At 57.2% G+C, this 17,812-nt stretch overlaps 1 protein-coding gene across 1 annotated transcript; it reads right to left on the bottom strand.

Annotated features, from left to right (window-relative positions):
* Positions 1-828: 828 nt before the first annotated feature.
* ROBO3 (roundabout guidance receptor 3) lies at positions 829-16,689 on the bottom strand. The gene is made up of 28 exons (XM_012752521.3): positions 16,384-16,689; positions 13,024-13,350; positions 12,550-12,707; positions 12,015-12,135; positions 11,780-11,918; positions 11,354-11,481; positions 10,956-11,080; positions 9,192-9,363; positions 8,679-8,884; positions 8,378-8,459; positions 7,911-8,076; positions 7,538-7,704; positions 6,889-7,010; positions 6,478-6,703; positions 6,146-6,267; positions 5,714-5,885; positions 5,366-5,551; positions 4,902-4,925; positions 4,779-4,821; positions 4,424-4,563; positions 3,903-4,097; positions 3,593-3,731; positions 3,213-3,425; positions 2,671-2,822; positions 2,436-2,546; positions 2,068-2,229; positions 1,393-1,589; positions 829-1,096 (listed from the first exon to the last, which is right to left on the bottom strand). The coding sequence occupies exons 1-28, from the start codon at positions 16,541-16,543 to the stop codon at positions 1,085-1,087; spliced, it is 4,167 nt and encodes a 1,388-aa protein (XP_012607975.1). The 5' UTR covers positions 16,544-16,689; the 3' UTR covers positions 829-1,084.
* Positions 16,690-17,812: the final 1,123 nt, after the last annotated feature.

The raw sequence follows: 17,812 nt of genomic DNA, 5'->3' as shown, positions 1-17,812 counted from the left end.
ACATCCATCGGGCCGGTCTGGGCTGGATTTTCATGGTCCCAGGAGGAGGAATCAGTACTCCAGATACACATCTGTTCCTCACTGTTTGCTTTTCCATTTTTAGATTTTGTTTTTCTTTTAGCTTCCTGGTAAAATTCTTTTTGAAAACATTCCAACCCTGCTTGCCAGCCTGAAAGGGAAGGAGGGATTTGTACACACATAGGCCCAAGTGGCAGGCACGGGCAGGGCCTGGCCAGGGAGGGCAGCGGGCACGCCCCAGCGGCAGGGCAGGCATGCGAGGAGGTGGAGCCGGTGAGAAGGAAGCAGAACCCGGGGTAGCCACTGAGTGGGTGGGCCGATTTTCTGCTAGCCAACCTAATCAGGTCTCGGCCCAGTCTGGCCGGGAGGTGCCCCTTGTCACGTGCCCTCTGTGACGGAGTCAGGGGGTCTAAAACATGCTCCTCTTTCCTGCCGGGGCTTCCCTCATAAGCTTGTCCTTTCTCTGAGTTTTTTTTTAAGATTCTTTTTATCGTGAGGGGCATGTTTCCTTGCAGGAGAGTGCAGACGCCAGAGGCGCCACTGTCAGGACTTGATCCTGCGGAGGTGGGACGAGATTCTCACTACGGGCCATTTGGAAAGCCTCTGTGGTTGTAACTGGGGCACAGTGGGCTTCAGCTCCTCGGGAGGCAGGACAGGTCAGTGTCCCTTAGTGCCTGTCCCCACCTCATGTTTTGGCAGAGCTCAAAGGGAAACAGAAGCTACCGGTGTGCATCATACAAAGGCCCCGGCAGTGCCCTTCTTCCCAGCGTCCTGCACGAAACCAGCAAAGCACAGCCCAGGCTATGATCAGACTCTTTTTATTGTTTTGTTTTTTTTTTTACAAACAGGCTTCGGTTAGAAAGAGATGGAAAGGGAAGAGCTGGCTGTCTGGCCGCTCAGCCAATTAAAGCTGCAGAAGCCAGCGGGCCTCGGCCCCACACATCGCTGCGGGAGGGAGGGGACACCTGTCCCGGCTGCCCTTTGCTCCCACTTGCTGACCAGGGTAGGGGAGGGGCTCCCACCACTCCCCGTGGAACACCCGGTATTCCCATTGCCTCATTGAGGGTCATCTTGCTTCCTAGAGAAAGAGAGAAAAGCGCTGTTTGGTAAAGCCTGGCCCAGGCCACACAGGCCGCAGGTGGGCTCAGCCCTTCTCGCAGTCCAGTGCTCCTGGGAGCCCAGGCTCCCCTCTCATATGCCATCATGCTCCAACCCCTTGGCATTTCTTCTATTGCATTCTCCCCGGCCCCTCACTCTCTGGGTCCCCTCCTTTTGACACTCCTCTACAAGCCCCTTTCTACCTTCCTGCTTCCGGTCACCCTTCTGCCCACCCTCCCTCGCACTTCACCCTCATCTGTGCTCTCTGTCCCCCACCTCTCGGCGTTTCTGTCCTGGCCTTTGGCTCTGGCTCTGGCTCTGGCTCTGGCTCCGGCTGCGGCACCGGCCAGGGCCCCGGGAGCCACGAGAGCTGCTGGAGCCTCTGGAAGAGTTGCTGCCGGCCGTGGAACAGGTGCTGGTGCCCTGGCCCCGGGACAGGAAGCTTGGTCTGCTGTATGGGAGCCAGGCCTCTTCTGCAGCACAGGAGGGAAGGGCAGCAGGCCCAGGCAGGGAGAGAACGTCACTGCTCACCCACCTTGCCACCCACCACAGTGCCAGCTCTGGGAGAAGACTGAAGGGCAGGCACAGGGCTCAGCAGTCTGGGGGCTGAGAAGCAGAGTGCCCAGCACACGGCCTTAACATGCAGGTGCTCAGAACCTGTGAGGAGCTCCCAAGCAGAGGGAGCCTCGGGGAATGGGGGACAAAGCACCCAGGCCCCACTTTTCTCTCCTTTGGGCTTCTGTCCTGGGAAAAAACATAACTTGGGGCCTTTAAAAGACTGTGTTCAGAGAGGGCTAGAGAGACAAGGGGGTCTTTGATGTGGATCAAATGCATGAACCCAACTGAAAGGAGGGGTGCGCTGGCCACCATCTGTCTAACTATTAGCCCCCAGTCCCAAAGCCCACCTTCCCCTGTGGCAGCAGCCCTCCCACCTGCCCCAGCCCTCCTTACCATCTGGGTGGGGCTCCCGCTGGTTCCCCAGGGGCATGGCCTGCACCACTCTCCTCTCCCCACTGCGCTCCCGCTCCAAGGAGGACATGCTGCCTGCTGCTCTCAGCCCTAAGGCCCAGTTGGCCTCTTCCTCTGGCGGCGGCAAGGGTGGTGGGGGCAAGTCTGGGGAGGGACCTGCCTTCAGCAGAGTCTCCTGCCTCTCCTGACACTAATCTTCCTCCCACCTCCTTCCCCAGGCCTCAGGAGGCTGCCAATGAACAGCCTTCTGATTTGGGTCCATTTGCTCCCTCCTCCAGACCCCAGAGCTCACCCTCGGTTCCCTGCCTGCCCCCCCCCATTGCCACTATCTCGCAGGCATGGCTCCTCACCCCCAGGACTGTGCTCCCTCCTGTAGGGAAGAGCCCTGGGTTTCTTCCGGACCCGGGCACGCGGTCCTTGAAGCGGGGGAGTCATCTCCCCAGGCACCTGCCGGGTTCTCCCTGTGGCGTTAGGAGACCAGGGGAGGGACAAGTAAGGGAGAGGGTCAGAAGAGGCCTGGGGTGAGGGGGAGAAAGCACTGGAGTGGAAACAGGCAGGGGGTGAGCTGAGGTTCTACTGACTCACCTGGGGCACTGCTGGCTGTGCTAGGGGCAGGGCTGGGGCCGAGGTGATGGGAGGTTGAGGGGCCGGCACCCAGGCCAGCAGGCCTCCCTTCATGGCTGCCCAGAGTGGGCTGGGAGACACTGAGAGGGGAACTTGGCCCAAGGGGCACCCTCCTGCAATGACATGAGGCCTCAGCATCTGTTCTCACCACAAAAACTAAGTGCCTGCTATGTGCCAGGCACTGTGCTAGACACTTAGCCTAATACTCAGATGAACAAGACATAGCCCATCCCCCATAAGACCTCCTAGGCTAGGGGAGCATGAGGAAAGCCATGTTGGAAATGCTTCAGGAAGCCTGCAGAATCACTCCAATGGAGAAACAGTCTGAAGGGAGGGAGAGACCTTATCAACCTCCATGTTCCTGCCCAAATCACACTTCCACCCTGACACAGCCCTGAGATCTCTGTACCCCAGACTCATCTATCCATCCATCCATCCATCCAGTCACTGAACAGATATGTACCGAGGGCTTGCAATGTACATGGTACCGCATACCCCCCTACCTGGGCATCTGATGGAGATGGGGCATGTCAGTGGGGGGCTGGGGAGGGTCAGGAGGTGAGGGGGTAAGAGTGGCTGTGGACTGCTGTCCATAGGAGGGTGTGGGAGAGGGGATATCCCCTCCGGATGGGGTGACCAGGCACCCTCCACTGGAGCTGGGCTCGGTCAGGTGGCTTCTCTCAGGCATTGGTGGGCACCACTCCTCTGGCCCTGAGCTGGGGGAAAGAGGCAGGAGAGAAGTTGGAAGGATGAGTAACTTCTATACCTTCCCCTTGGCTTTCATGTTGCCCCCTTCCCTTTCTCTGCCAGCATCTCTGCCCCACCCAGGAGCCCCCAGGCTGGTACTTAGCGTGTGGGCAGCAGCAGCAGGGGGCATCCTTACCCGCCCTCCAGCTCAGACTCAGGCCCCTCCAGGCAGCTCAGTTCACAAGAAGGGGGAGGTGGGGGCAGGGCCTCTGGCCAGTGTAGCGAGGGCAGCTGTGCAGGTTTTCCCAGAAGCTTCACTTTGCCTCCCCTGGCTCCTGAGGAGAGTAGGATGGGGACATACCCAGAACAGGCAGGAAAGAGCCAGAGATGAGACAACATGTCAGGAGGAAGGGCCAGGCTAGGTGCCAGAGGGTCAGGGTACAGGATACTCTTTGGGGATATTCTTGTCAGGGATAAAGTGGGGGTGCCAGGAGTTGGAGTCATACCACTGTCCCCCTGGCTCCACTCTGGAGGAGCATACTGGCTCCAGGTGCCCGGATCCCCTGAGGGATGTTGGGGGAACCCCCCATGGAAGGTCTGCAGCTCCTCCGCAGCTGGGTCAATGGTGCTGTAGACAGGACCCTCGCCAGGGGCAGCAGTGCCCCGGGCTGTCTGAGCCAGGTATAGGGAGATGCCTGCTTCTGTGGACGAGAAAGAGGGAGGCCCAGGGGAGGAGGCAGGGGCAGGGAGGCAGGGGGCAGAGGCAGAAAAATAGAAGACAACAGGAGAATGGAGGGCAAAAGGAGATCCCACAAGATCAACTTCTCCCCCCACCCCCACCGTGCATCCCAACCCAGGGTAAAGGTCAGGGCTGAGAGAGGCTCCCCAAAATCACAGCCTCCCCAGGGGCTGACCGACCTCAGGAAGACTGGGACTGCTGGGCTTGGCTCCCTTCGCTTTGCCCCAGGAGGTTGAGAGAAGTGTGCTGGGGGCCAAGTGTGCCCCTGAGGGAATCAGAACTCCTCACCATTGTAATATCTGTCGTCTGGGTCAGGATTGCTGGGGCAGCAGCTTCCCCTGGGCTCCTGGGCTGAGGGACTTCGAGAAGGGCGGGGCCACGAGTCTGCCAGCCACGGGTAGGGGGCAGGGCCGAGGCCCATGGGTGGCCTGAGGGAGAGCAGGTGAGTGTAGGGGACAGAGAGCCTGGAGGGGCCAGCAAAGGTAAGGCAGGTGGCGCCCGTGGAGAGGCACCGGACAGCAGTAATGGTGGCTGAGGGTGGCCGGTGAGGATGCTCAGCACGGGAGGGCAGTGAGGCCCGAGGGGAAGGAGGGTGGTCTCTCGGTGGGGAAGACTATCCTCAGGAGATGGTTAAGAGAATTACCTGGCACTGGCTCCAGAGAGGCCCTCTGAGTGCGGGAAGGACACTGGAGAAGAGGAGGAGAGAATGAGTGACAGAAGAGCCCGAGCTGGGGGATCCGAACCCCCCTGGGCAGAGATGGCTTACCTGCAGGTGTGTAGGCAAAAGAGGCTTCCGAAAAGGAGCCCGTGGGAGAAAGAACAGAGAAAATGAGAAGGGTCAGAAACCCCCATATGCTTGTCCACTCCCTGGCCCCGGTCCCAATTCCAGCACTCAGGCTGCACCCCGGACCAATTTCATGAGGATTTCTGGGGATGGGCCTCAGGTGTCAGTATTTTTCTAAAGCTCCCAAAGGGGTTCCTATATGTAGCCAACCAAGATTGGAAGCCACTGGACTCCAAGACCTCGGAATCTCTGCAGAGTCGTCCCTTACAGAGCAGAACTCAGGTGCCGGTTTCTGCCGGCCCCGCCTTTCCAGCCCGACCCGGCCTCGCAGTCTAGGGCCCGGGCCCCGGCCACACCCACTCCTCCAGGCCCCGCCCCTCCCCGCCGGCCGACTCGCGCCCAGGCTCCGCCCACGCCGGGGCGGTGCGCGCGGGGCCGGCTCTCACCGGTGTAGTGACTGAGCTCCTTGCGCTGTTTCCGCCGCCGGTAGAGGGCGGCGCCGAGCCCGAGCAGCAGCGCTCCGCAGGCCGCGCAGCTGCCCGCGAGGAAGGCGGGCTCCCGCAGCACCCTCGCCAGCCGCTCCGCCAGCCCCGGGCGCACCTCGAGCCCAGGCTCCGATTCCGGAGGGGACGCTGTGGGGGCCAGAGGGGTAAGGGGAGGAGGCGCCCGAAACCCAGGAGCTGGGAAAGGGCCATTCCTGACCCCGCCGGCACAGCTGTCCCAGGACCCCCACCGCCCCCCGGCCCCAAGTTCCGGAGTCCGGCTCCCCCACGCCCGCCCGCCTCCGGACTCACGCAGCTGCACCAGCACTGGGGCACTGGCCACGCCCACGCCAGCGCTGGTGGCCGCCGCCACCAGGGTGCGGTAGAGCAGACCCGGCAGCAGTCCCCGCAGCGTCGCAGAGCGTGCCCAGCCTGCCGCAGACCGGTTGAGGTGGAAGCGGCTCTCATTGCCCAGGCACCAGATCTAGGGAGGCCGAGTCCCGAGTTTAGAGGGTCAGAAGTGGGATTCCGGCCCCACTGAAAACGTAAGGCTCCAAATGGTAGAGGAGGCTTAATCAAGCCAGCATGATTCAGCCTGGAGACAACACTCTGAAACCTCTCTCCTCTCCGCCAACCTCATTCCCGGGCCCAAAGCCAGTCTAGGTTCCCTCCACCGTAATCCTAGCCCCTAGATCCCCCCTCTCCCGCCCGCCCGCCCATCCAGTCCCCCCTCAAATCCTGCACCTGGTATTCTGTGATGACCCCATTTTGCTGGGAGGGGAGTGGAGGTTCCCAGGACACAGTGATACTGCTGTTGCCTTCACCCCCCAAGGCCACTGCCACTCCCTGGGGGGGACCGCTGGGGGCTGGGCCAGGGTGCAGCATGGAGAGAAGGACACAGACAGTCATTGCAAACTGCCCCCCCTGCCCCATCCTTCAGCCTCCCTGTTCTGATGTCTCAGGGAACTGCGGCATCCCTCCTTCCACCCACTCGCCTTGCTCTCCCCTGAAACTTCCACCCTCCCCAGGACTCCCTCTTCCCTCTTGTCCATCCCTCACTCTGTGGCACTCCTTACCCTCCTCAGGAATGCTCCTGGTCACAAAGGGGCTTTCAGCTCCCAGCCCTTCCTGGCCTTGGGCTTGCACCTTTATCTGGATTTGGGTCCCTGGGGGGAGTCCTCTCAGTACAGTACTTTGCTGGTTTGGGGATTGTATGTCCAGCACTGTCCAGCTTCCCCCGTCAGGGCCTGCTACCCTCCAAGACACCCGGAAACCTTGCACCAGCTGGACCGGGCCATCCACCTGTAGGAGACAAGACAAGGCTTACCAGTGGGGGAGGCTGGAGCCACACAGGCCCTCCAGCCCTAGGCCCTCCACTACTCATGCCACCTTCCCCAGCCACTCACCTCCCACCCTCCCACACTCCTGGAGGCCTCACGTTCCCATCATCGTCCCCATCCTTAACCTCATCCCTATGCCACACTCACAGTCCAGGACACCTGCAGGGTCCGGGGCCCAAGGACCATGGGTTCTTTCATATGCACAGCCACTTCAGCCAGTCCCCACTGGCCTCTCCATGGGTCCTCCACTGGCCTGGATGGGTTGCTGTCTGGTGACCAAAGAGCCCACTCAGCAGGGGCCACCAAGGGCAGGGAGACAGGACTGAGAGTATGCTTGTGCCCCACCTCTGCCCTGCCCTGCAGGCTGTACTACTTAGTACTGCACAGCACACCCCAGCTGCTCAGGGGAATAGCTTCCAGAGCTGGGCCTGGGTCTGGCTAACATGAATATTTATTCTGCCTCACTACATGTGCATCCTTTAAAGGTCTCAGTTCCTCATCTCTAACATGAAGATGACCCCTCCAAGGTCTCCTGCAGTCTTAATAACCTATATTAGCTATGGGTAAAAGGCTAGAAGTGAGAAGCTACCAAGATGAGTGAATATCCCCCTTCCCCCCTCTCCCTTTTCTCCCCCATGAGAGGGAAACATGACCTCCTATCCCAGGCTGGCCACCAGTATAGACCTGGCATAGCAGGAACGCACTCTATGAACTGCCATGGTGTCATAGTTTTGGGGGAGGGTGTGCCCTATGATGTTACATGTCATACCCATGAGCCCAGAGACTCTGGCCTTACCCTGTGTGCGGACAGGCTCAGAGACAGGGCTGGGCTCACTGAGGCCCCAGGCTCCCACCGCTCGCACCAGGAACAGGTAGATGGTATTGGGCTGCAGACCACTGACTGTGTGTGTCTCCAGCTGCACGCCATCTGCCACTGTCCGCCACGTGTTGCCAGCTGCTTGGCTACAACGGGAATGAGGTGACAGGGTTGTCTAAGCCAGGAAACCCCAACTTGTCCACTCCATCTCATCCATTCTCTGGGACCACTACTGCCTCCTCCCCTTGGGAGAGGGGACTGGAGAATTCCACCCCACAATTGCAAAGACTCTAAGGATATAGGATCTGCTCCTTTTAACTCTCCAGGTTTGCCTTCAAAACTTTCTCCATACCTGAAGGCCTCTATCACATAAGAGGTGACTATGGCCCCAGCCTGTGGGTTGGGCTTCCAGGTCAGAGTAACGCTGTTCTTGGTGATTTCAGTGACCACAGGCTGAGAGGGAGGCGCCGGAGGGGTACTGGCTTCTGTAGGGGGATCTGGTGATACTTCCCAATCTTCTGCAGTAGGAGATAATCTTTAAGTAGAAGGATGGGGAAAGGATGACCCCAGTGTAACCTGCCTCCTCCCCAGAGGAGTTGTGGAGTTCTGACCAGTGGTGATAGTCAGAGGGGACATAGTGCACTAACCCCTACTCACATCTGCCCTCATGGGCACCACTTCCCCATCCTCATCTTCACCACTACTGACATGACATTTGCAAGGTAAAATTAGTCTTGGGGTTTGGGGAGCTATCGACTACCTTCAAAGCAGGTTTGGAGAAAGGTGCTGTCAAAACAAGGGAAAGAAGAAAACACTTACCCCGCATCTTAAGCCAGCCACTCCACGTGGCCTCCCCTATGGAACTCTTGGCCACACAGCTGTAGAAACCCAAGTCCATCTCCTGCAGGAGAGGGTAGAGCACTGGCCAACTGGGAGTGGAGCATGGGGGGGGGTTGTGAGGCAGGTAACAGGGGATGGGGAGGATGTTGGACACTTTAGGTGGTCTGAGAGAACAAAGGGGGAAGAAATGGGGTTGGAGGCCCAGTGGGTACTTACTACCATTGGCAATGTGGATCAGGAAGCCATTCTCAGTTACTAAGGCCCCAGGGGTGACACTCACCTGCACGTTGGTGATGTGCAGGGTACCGTTGGTCATTAGGGTGAGCTGGAGTTTGTCCCCCTGCAGCCACTGCCCATCCTTCTTCCATTGGACACTGGGTTGAGGGTTCCCAATCACTCTGCATGGCAGCCACACAGAGGAGCCAAGTGCCAGCGTCTGATTGGCTGGTCCCTGGAGGATGATAGGAGGCAGCCCCTCCAAGGAGGCTGAGAGAGGAAGAACTCAGTCCCCTCAGGGGAAGAAGAACCTAGGGCCAGGCAACCAGCCCATTGTCCTCATTCTGTGCTCCTTCAACCTCCTCCCAAGCCCCTGGAGATAGGAGGTGGCTTTGATAATCATCTGTAGTCTCTGCCCTAATGGCTGCTGCTGCTGGTTTCCAAACTTCAAGGACATGACTCAGGAACACACCCCTCCCCTTGAAGACATAGTTTATAGAATACCAGAGAAACGGAACTCTCTAGGCCATTATTCCCTTCCCAGCCATGGGTCCAGCCTATCTCCATGGGCATGTACCTCCTTTTATCTCCAACAGGGCCTTGGCCAGGATGCTGCCGGCCACACTGACAGCCTGGCACACATAGTAGCCAGCATCCCCACTCTGCACTTCGGTGATGTTGAGCTGTCCTCTTGGGGAGACTGAGAAGCGCCCTGTGGGCTGAAGTGACTGATTGGGGAAAAGCAGGACCTGGGGGACAGAGCAAGGGGCCAAGGTAGGGAATGAGCAGGTAGCTGGGCAAGGAGAGCGTCCCATTCCCATCCATTTTGGAATCCAGAGAATTCCTAAGGTTCTAATTCCTACTGTGTCCCCAGCCAGTGAGGTGACCTGGGACAAACTAGTTAAACTTATTCACAAAAATGAGGAACTTTATTAGACAATTTGGGGATCTACTTCCTGGCCCTGTGACTTACTAGTTGGGAACTCTGAGCAAGTTATCTAATCTTCTTGACCCCCAATTTACCCAAATTTAACTCTTAGAGAATAATTATGAGGATTAAATAAAATAATCACATGAAAGTCTTCTAACACATTGTATGATAAATGTTAAATACTTTCCCCTTCTTTCTGGCTTTAGCCTTTTTCTTTAGCTACATACATGGAAAACAGGAAAGCATGTTTGGGTCTCAGGATAAATGGCACCATGCTGAGCCCCTGACTGAGACCTACTCCCCCCACCACCACCAGCACTGTCTTTATTCTAGTGAGACTCTAATTGAAATGCAGGAGTCCCAGGTGCTGTCGAAGATGTTGGAAAATGGTGGCTGTGGATTTGGAATGAAGTAGCAGGTTGCCAGCTTTCCCAGTGGGGTGGGGTTAATCAGACTTCTTTTATTTTACTGATCCTCTTTCCTAGTTGCAAAAGTCCCACCCTTCCTTTAGAGAAAGTGGCGCACGTTGTAACGTCAGTTAAAGTTAATTCAGGTTGTATGCTCTCGGATTTGTTTGGTAGGTTGAGCTTTTCCTAGTGGAAGTCCCTAGGCAGCTATTATAAACAGCTATAAATAGAAGAGCAAGTAATTTCCTGCCCTGAGAAACTTTGGTTCAATATTTGGTTTCTGGCCAGGCGCGGTGGCTCACCCCTGTAATCCTAGCACTCTGAGAGGCCGAGGCGGGTGGATTGCTCAAGTTCAGGAGTTCGAGACCAGCCTGAGCAAGAGTGAGAACCCATCTCTACTATAAATAGAAAGAAATTAATTGGCCAACTAATATATATAGAAAAAAAATAGCTGGGCATGGTGGCTCATGCCTGTAGTCCCAGCTACTCAGGAGGCTGAGGCAGCAGGATTGCTTGAGCCCAGGAGTTTGAGGTTGCTGTGAGCTAGGCTGACGCCACAGCACTCAGGCACTCACTCTAGCCTGGGCAACAAAGCAAGACTCTGTCTCAAAATAAATAAATAAATACTTGGTTTTTGCAGTAGTATGTTATGTCCAAAACCTAAGGCTCCAGAAGTCTGGAGGAAGAGGGAACTAAGTGAGTTTTCTACACCTTCAGGACAGCCTTGCCCAAAATAGAAAAATTTTCTGGGCCAGGACTGTTCCCTATGACCTAAACATATTATTATCATTTATTTTTAAAGTGTCCAATATGTTTCAGGCCTTTTACCTTTTATATTCATTATCTTATTTAATCCTCCCAAATAACCTGCAAGAGTTTTTGGGGGTGGGGTAACAAAGGTAAAACAGAAGCCCCAGAGAGATGTTCACAGAGTGTAGAGAGGGGAGGGAGGCTGAGGCACTGAGGAGAGCTGGTGGGAAGGGCCTTGGACACGGCATCCTACCTGACTCCCCTCCTTCTGCCAGAAGATGGCAGGTGGGGGGTTTCCTTTGGTCTCACACTGGAAAGCTACACTTTCTCCAGGGGCTGCCATCTGGTCCTGGGGCTGGGTCACCAACTGGGGCGGGACTGGAAAGGAGAGGTGAGGAAAAGGAACAGGGAATCAGTGGCACTAAGAAGGGACACTGAAGGAACAAGAGAGAGAAGCCCAAGCAGATATCCAGCTTTTCTTGCCCAAGCCTGTTTAGGGCCCTCCTCCTCCTCCCTCTCAGTGCAGAAGTCCCAGGTGCCCTACTCACATCTGCTGCTCTGCCTCTCCTCCCCCTTTCTGCTCCACCCCAGCCCCCCCTCCTCCCTCCCTCATAGCATCCCTGCCCAGGAGGTCCCAGGTAGAGGCCTCACCGTGGACACTGAGGGAGCCGGATGCTTCCGCACGGCCCACGCTGTTCTCCGCCACACAGGTGTAAGTCCCCTCATCTTCGGCACTCACACGCCCAATCCAAAGGCTGTGGTCACTCCGGATCTCATACCTGCTCCACTCCCCACCCCCAGGCTGGGTTGGCCACAGCTACAGACCCCTTCTCTCTCCCCCAGGACAGACACCAGGGTCAGGGTCCATAAAGACAAGGCAGGACTCAATAGGGGCAGGAGCTGGTACCCATGGACTCCAGAATGGAGGTGGGGACTAGATAGCACAGGGGCCACAGGCTCTGGGGAACAGACCTCTCTGTGTCCTCAGAGAAGGTGTCTCTCTCCCAGTTTTCTAGGGCAGGGTAGGCTCTTAAGCTGGTTGGGTCTCCTTACGGGCAGGGGGAAGGGGTTTCTCACCTGCCTGTGGGCAGTTCCCCATCCTCCTTGCGCCAGCGTAGACGGGGTGGGGGATCCCCCTGCACCTCACATAGGAAATTCACAGGGGCATTGGCCAGGACCACCTGATTCACTGGTCTCCGCAGGAATGAGGGACGCTCTACGCAGTGGGAGTGAGTGAACAGCCAGGGTGTTCGTGCAGCTACGTACTCCCCAGGCTACTCAATCCCATAACTCCAAAACTCCCTGGACCTACCCAGTACCACGAGTTCAGCTGCAGCACTCTCCCGTTCTCCTGCCATGTTGGAGGCCACGCACACATACATCCCTGCATCACTCTTATGTGTATGTGACATCATCAGCTTCCCTCCACGGATCTGCAGAGTAATGATGGTAACTTAGGTCCCTTATAGCCATCAAAGCGTGTGTGTGTGTGTGTGTGTGTGTGTGTGTGTGTGAGAAGTTTATTTGATCCTCATTGCAAGCCAATGAAGAAGACCAATGATGTTGATCCGCATATCAGATAAGGAGTCCCTGGGGCATCATGCTTCCTACGTTTTTAATACCAATTCCATCTCCTACCCTCCTCGTCTCTCACTCAATAGCTGACTGTTAGTCTCTGGTCGGCTGATGCCCCAATCTCAAAGCTCCTGCCTTATCACCTCCAAGACATTATTTCCCGCCCCTCCAAGACCCTTAGATACAAGCTTTTCTTTTTTGAGACGTGTCCCAGGACCCTAGCCTACGGCCCCGCCCCTCATGAGGTCCCCAGCCAGGGCCCCGCCCCTCACCGTGATCCTTCCCGCCTCCTCCTTGAGTCTCGCGCTGTCCTTCTTCCAGGACACAGAAGGCTCCGGGTGGCCGCGGGGGGGCACGCATTCCATTACTGCCGGCTCCCCCACTGCCACCACTACGTTCCCGGGAGACTGCCGGAAATCATCGCGGAGGACTGGAGAGAGAGAGGCGGGGGAGGGAGAATAAGCAGGGTGTGAGGTGCCATAAGTGGGCGAGGACGCAAGGACAGTGTTGTCCTGGGGGGGGTGGTTGATTGCCACAGACCGAACTCTTTCCCAGGCGTGAAAATACTGGCCTACAGTCAGATCCGCTTTCTGCTCTGGCCATGGCGTGGGCTTTAGAGACCAAAGGTCACAAAAGGAAGATGCAGAATGGGCTGGTATCGCTGGGGCTGGTTCTGGGATTGCCTGGTGTCCTCCCGCCTACCTCGGGCTCTGGACGCAACCAGCTGACCGCCGCCGGACTCTCACCTGCCACTTCCAGCGATGCATTTCTGCTAGCTGCTGCCCCCAGGTAGTTGCGCGCCACGCAAGTGTAGACACCTTCGTCCGGCCGCGCCCGGCGCCCGTGCACGATACGCGGGAAGAAAAGGGCGCCGCTGGGCAGCAGCAGGCGGTGCGCGCGCGGGTCCTCGTGCGCAGTGGCCACGCGTGCCCCGTTCTTGTACCACTCGATGTTGGGCCGGGGCCGGCCCTCCGCACGGCAGGGCAGCGTGGCGGGCTCGCCCCGGGAGACCAGCAGATCCGGAGGCTGCTCCACGATGCGCGGCATGGCGTCTTCCGGCCCGACCCTTGATCCTAGGGACAGGTGGTGGCACAGAGCGTTCACATGGCAAAATTGGGGGGAGACATTGAGGACACAGAGGGAAAGAGAACCCTCTGGTAGTGGTTGCATCTCTTGTGTTTCCTCTGCTAGAGTCCCCGCCAGCCCATCCTTGCCCACCCCTCCCTCTGTAGGCTCCCGGCTCCAGCAAGGAGACACCTACAGACAGGCTTAACAGTAGAGGAATCAGGACCCAGACTCCTAGACCAGCTTTCTGGACCACCCAAGGACCCCCGCCTTCTCTCCTGCCACCTTTAAGTAGACCAGGCCTGTGCTTCTAGACGGCTGGTGTTAGTCTCCCACCCGCACTGGTTCACTGATCGTCCTAGCTCAGTGAACACCCGCAAGCAGTGTACCAGAGCCAACATCTGGTTCTTCCCCTCCGCAAGGTCCCAGGCTGGTGAAATTGGGAGTGTGGACCGGCCCGGGGTCCCTTATGCAAGGGAAGACGTGAGTGATAGGGCTGACACTAAAAGGAGTTCTGAACCTGGGTTCTATGAACAGGCACAGCGCCCTTCCTACTGACACCTCAGATAACCTCTCTTCGCTTCTTGGCGTCCTGTAAAGTCACAGGAATTGAACGCAAATGGCAGTGGGTATGTGAGTAAAGCTCCTTTTTCTGAGAGGTACATAGTTTTCAACAGATTATTCTACTAGTTTATGTAGCCAAGAAAGGCTAAGAGCCACTGGAAAAGGCGGTTCTCTATTTCCATTGCTCACTTGGATGAGTTCTTTGGCATAATATGCTCCTGCCTCTCACTTGGCCTACAGACTTCTGCGTGTTTCATCTTCTTCGTATAGTTTAGGATCCAAGATCCGGGAGCCGGTTCTACCCAGATACCTTCAGCTCCCAGTCCAGCCATCGGAAGTGGATTTGTAACCCGTGGCGGCCAGTAGGTGTCGCCGCAGGCTAATGTAATCTGGTGTCAACTAAGGACCACTCTCAGCATCTGTTCTGCACCTCCTCTGACCCCACCTCTCCCACCCTGTTTCAAAATCTGCGGGAACCTCTTGTTTCCAGCCCAGTGTGGGATTGGGTTTTATTTCCTGCCCCTCCTCTTAAAAGTTCTAGTGTAGACAAAGCTAGAAGGGTTGTCATGTGCTGGTGCTGTCCTGGGCAGTTTATTTAATTGGTTGGAGACAAGATGGGTTTCTCTCCCTCTTGGGGAAGGGAGTAATTTTCTCAATCTCCTCCCTTCCGAATGGAAATCTCTGCTTCTCACTCGCCTCTTCTCCTCCATCCCATCCCAGTCCCAGTTTTGAAACATCCGTGGTGAGTGGTTAAGAGCTCAGCTGTTGGTGTCCAACCAACCAGGGATCGAATCTCAGACTTTAACCTTTCATAGCTGTAAGAATCGGGCAAATAATTTAACTTCTCCGAGTCTCCGTTTCTTTACCTGTAATGTGGGAGTAGGGATAGAGTTGTCATAAAACCATAATATATGTAAAGCACTTGGGAGATAAATGTAGCCATTCTACCATTATTTAATGCTTTTCCTTCCCAGCACACTCCTTATCCTGGATCCTACCTGGATCTCTACCTGGATCAGTTCTTCCAAGCCCCAATCTTCTTATTTCCCTTCATATAATCCTCAGGTGTAATAGACATAGATCTGTTATTGCTGAACTTTTACTTCATGCTGCTTTTTTATCCATTGAGATACCATTCGACCTCCATAAATTTGTTTCCTCCGAGGCAAAATGTGACAATCAAAACCTTCACTACACACCTCACGGAGTTTTCGAGCCTAAATGACACAATGTATGGTGAAAACACTACAAAAGCGCTGGCTAGGAGAGCAAAGGCGTCACTCTCTAGGACGTCAGCGAGAAGGGCTCTGTGCTTAATTAACCTCCTGGGAATCTAAGAAGTTCGGGAGATTGGAGAATCCGGGCTCATTCTCCGTCCTCTCCCTCCCCGCTCCTTCCGTACACACCACACTCTTCTGGTTGGCCATTTCCCCCTAATTCCTGTGGACACAGCTGAGGCGCCCTTTCCCTGGAATGTCTTCCCCTCGAGCCTGGTCTCAGGAGATGCTTCTGCAGCAGCCTAATGAATAGCTAATGGCCATGCTAATGGGGCTCTGGGGCTCCTCCCCCAGCACCTGGAGTGCCCCCCACACAAACACACGTCGCCCGGGTCTCCTTTCTCGCTGCCTTTGAGTCCCCAGCTCAGGGGTCACCGCTGGACTCCAGCGGGTGGAGGCGGAGGGACAGGGGGCGGGGAGCACCTGAAGGGAAGGCCCGCGGAGGGGTCGCGGAAAGCCGGAGTTCCCAACGCGGCCCGCGGGAGGCGGGATCGGCCCCTCCGCAGGCTGGCGGCGGCCCACTCCCGCAGCCTCCCCGCAGTGCTAGGGGAGAGCGCGCTGTCTCAGTCATTTATTAATCACCGTAATTAGCGCTAACGACCTCGCCGCCAGCACTGCCCGCCTGCCGAAGCTCTGCTAGGGTGGGCCGGCGGTGAGTCCCACCCCTGAGAGACAAACTTTATACTTGAAATGATCGCTGTCCCTGGCCCCTCAGTAGCAAACACACGCAGCATTGGGCTTCCTCACTCTAAGTGACTTCTTGGAAAACTTCTGGTCGGGATGAAAGACCTACCTGCGTGGGTCGCCAAGTGGCCTGGCTTGGCTGAGGCGCGCCAGCGACCGTGTCCCCTCCCTTGCCCTCCCTGCCTGGGCCGGGGCCTTTCTTAGCTCCGGATTTCCCTGCCTGTCACCTGCCACAGTTCTCCTCACCTGAGGTGGGCGTGGGGGCGTTTGCGGAGGTGGGAAGTAAAGGACTCAGCAGCCAACTTCTCCCACCCCCTCGACCTCCCGCGGATACCCCCAGTCAGATGCTTGAAACTCCAAATTATCCCTTAGCCCCCACTCCCTGTGCAGGCGCTGGGAGGCCCTGCTCAGTTCCGGACGGCGGGGCCGGGGCGCTTTCGCCTTCCCCTCCCCGCTGCCCTCTCACCTCATCCCCATCCCGGGATCCCACGCCCCACGGGCCGGGCCGGGACTCACCGTTAAGAGAGGGATCCCCCGGAGGCAGCAAGGTGTGGTTGAGCGACGCCACCGAGGAGTTGAAGCCGAAGAGCAGCTCGCTGGAGTTGGAGACGTCCCCGGCCAGGGAGTCCGCGAACAAGTTCATCTGCAGCAGCGTTTTGAGCAGGTAGCGCAGCATGGCTCGTCCCAGCTGGGGCCGGGGCTGGGGGCTCGGGGCCCAGCCCCTGGGTCTGAGACCCGCGGGCTGGGAGCCGTCAGCCCCTCCACAGGCTCTGCGCGCTGCCGCAGCCACGGTGCCGCTGTCCTGCCGGCGCGCCTGGGTACGGCCCGAGCCTCGGCTGCCCTCCTCCTTCCCTCGTCCCTCTCTCCACCCCCCAGTGCCGGCGTCCCCTGGGAGCTGGGCGGGCGGAAAGCAGGTGCCACGCCGATCACGGCGTAATTAAGGGATTAATCCGCCTCCCTCCACCCTCCCACCCCTACACGAACGGCCACTAGCAGGGTAGCAGACTCCAGTCGGATAGCGCGCGCCTTGGAGTCCCCGCCCCGCGCCCCGAGTCCTGTTCTGGACACTGAGGGAGAGTGTCACTCCTTTCTCCAAACACCCAAGATGAGGACTGAGGTTCTGTCGGGCTTTTGACTAACTGTAGAACGGAAATCTCTCGTCCCTTTACCAGGCCGTTAGGGAAACTGAGGCAAAGCGCAAGCAGACCTTCCTTTAGCACTTTAGGCTCTCAAAGCCCAGGTTTCCGCTCCCTCCCAAGTCCCGGGACTTAGTGACAGAAGAGCAGGGGGCTGGGGTGCTTTGGAGAGAGTTGGGAGTGAGAAGGGAAGAATTCCACGGCTGGCCCACCCCTTTTCCCTCTAGTCGTCTGGTCTGCGGTCCCGGGGCCAGGGGATAGGGTGGCGCCCCGGGCCCGGCAGTCCTGCTCCACACGCCCTAATCTGGGGGTTCCTGCAGGAGACTCTGGTCACAGATAAAACTGGAGGGGGAAAGCCCGGGGAATCCCAGGCAACTCGCATTTATTTGCATACTTTTCATTGCTCTGCTCTGACATGTTTTATTAAATTGTTTTACATTTTTGAGGAGACTGAAGGGGAGCCAAGGAGTCTAGACAAAGACAATGAGAACAATATTATTTCTGTAAAGGCAAGTGCAAGAGAAGGGATCGATGCAAAATGCGTGCAGATCTGTTTGAATCTGATAAACAGTCGTCCTTCATAGGGGGGTAAAACCCCTAACACCCCTCCCAGTCCCAGCCTGCCTCTGACTTACCTGGGGTTTTATCTACCTGAAGGTGTCCTAATCCCCGACCCCTGCAAACACACACGCACACTTTCCTAGACTGGAGAGAACTTTGGGGTGTCCAGGAAAGAGAGTGGGGGGCGGTTTCTATCTGGGGCGGGGCCCTGGCGATTGATGAGTGAGTGGCCTCAGCCCTCAGGCTCT

Source organism: Microcebus murinus, chromosome 4 (assembly GCF_040939455.1).
Source record: "Microcebus murinus isolate Inina chromosome 4, M.murinus_Inina_mat1.0, whole genome shotgun sequence".
Taxonomy (NCBI): Eukaryota; Metazoa; Chordata; class Mammalia; order Primates; family Cheirogaleidae; genus Microcebus; species Microcebus murinus.
This window is presented reverse-complemented; position numbering and strand designations above follow the sequence as displayed.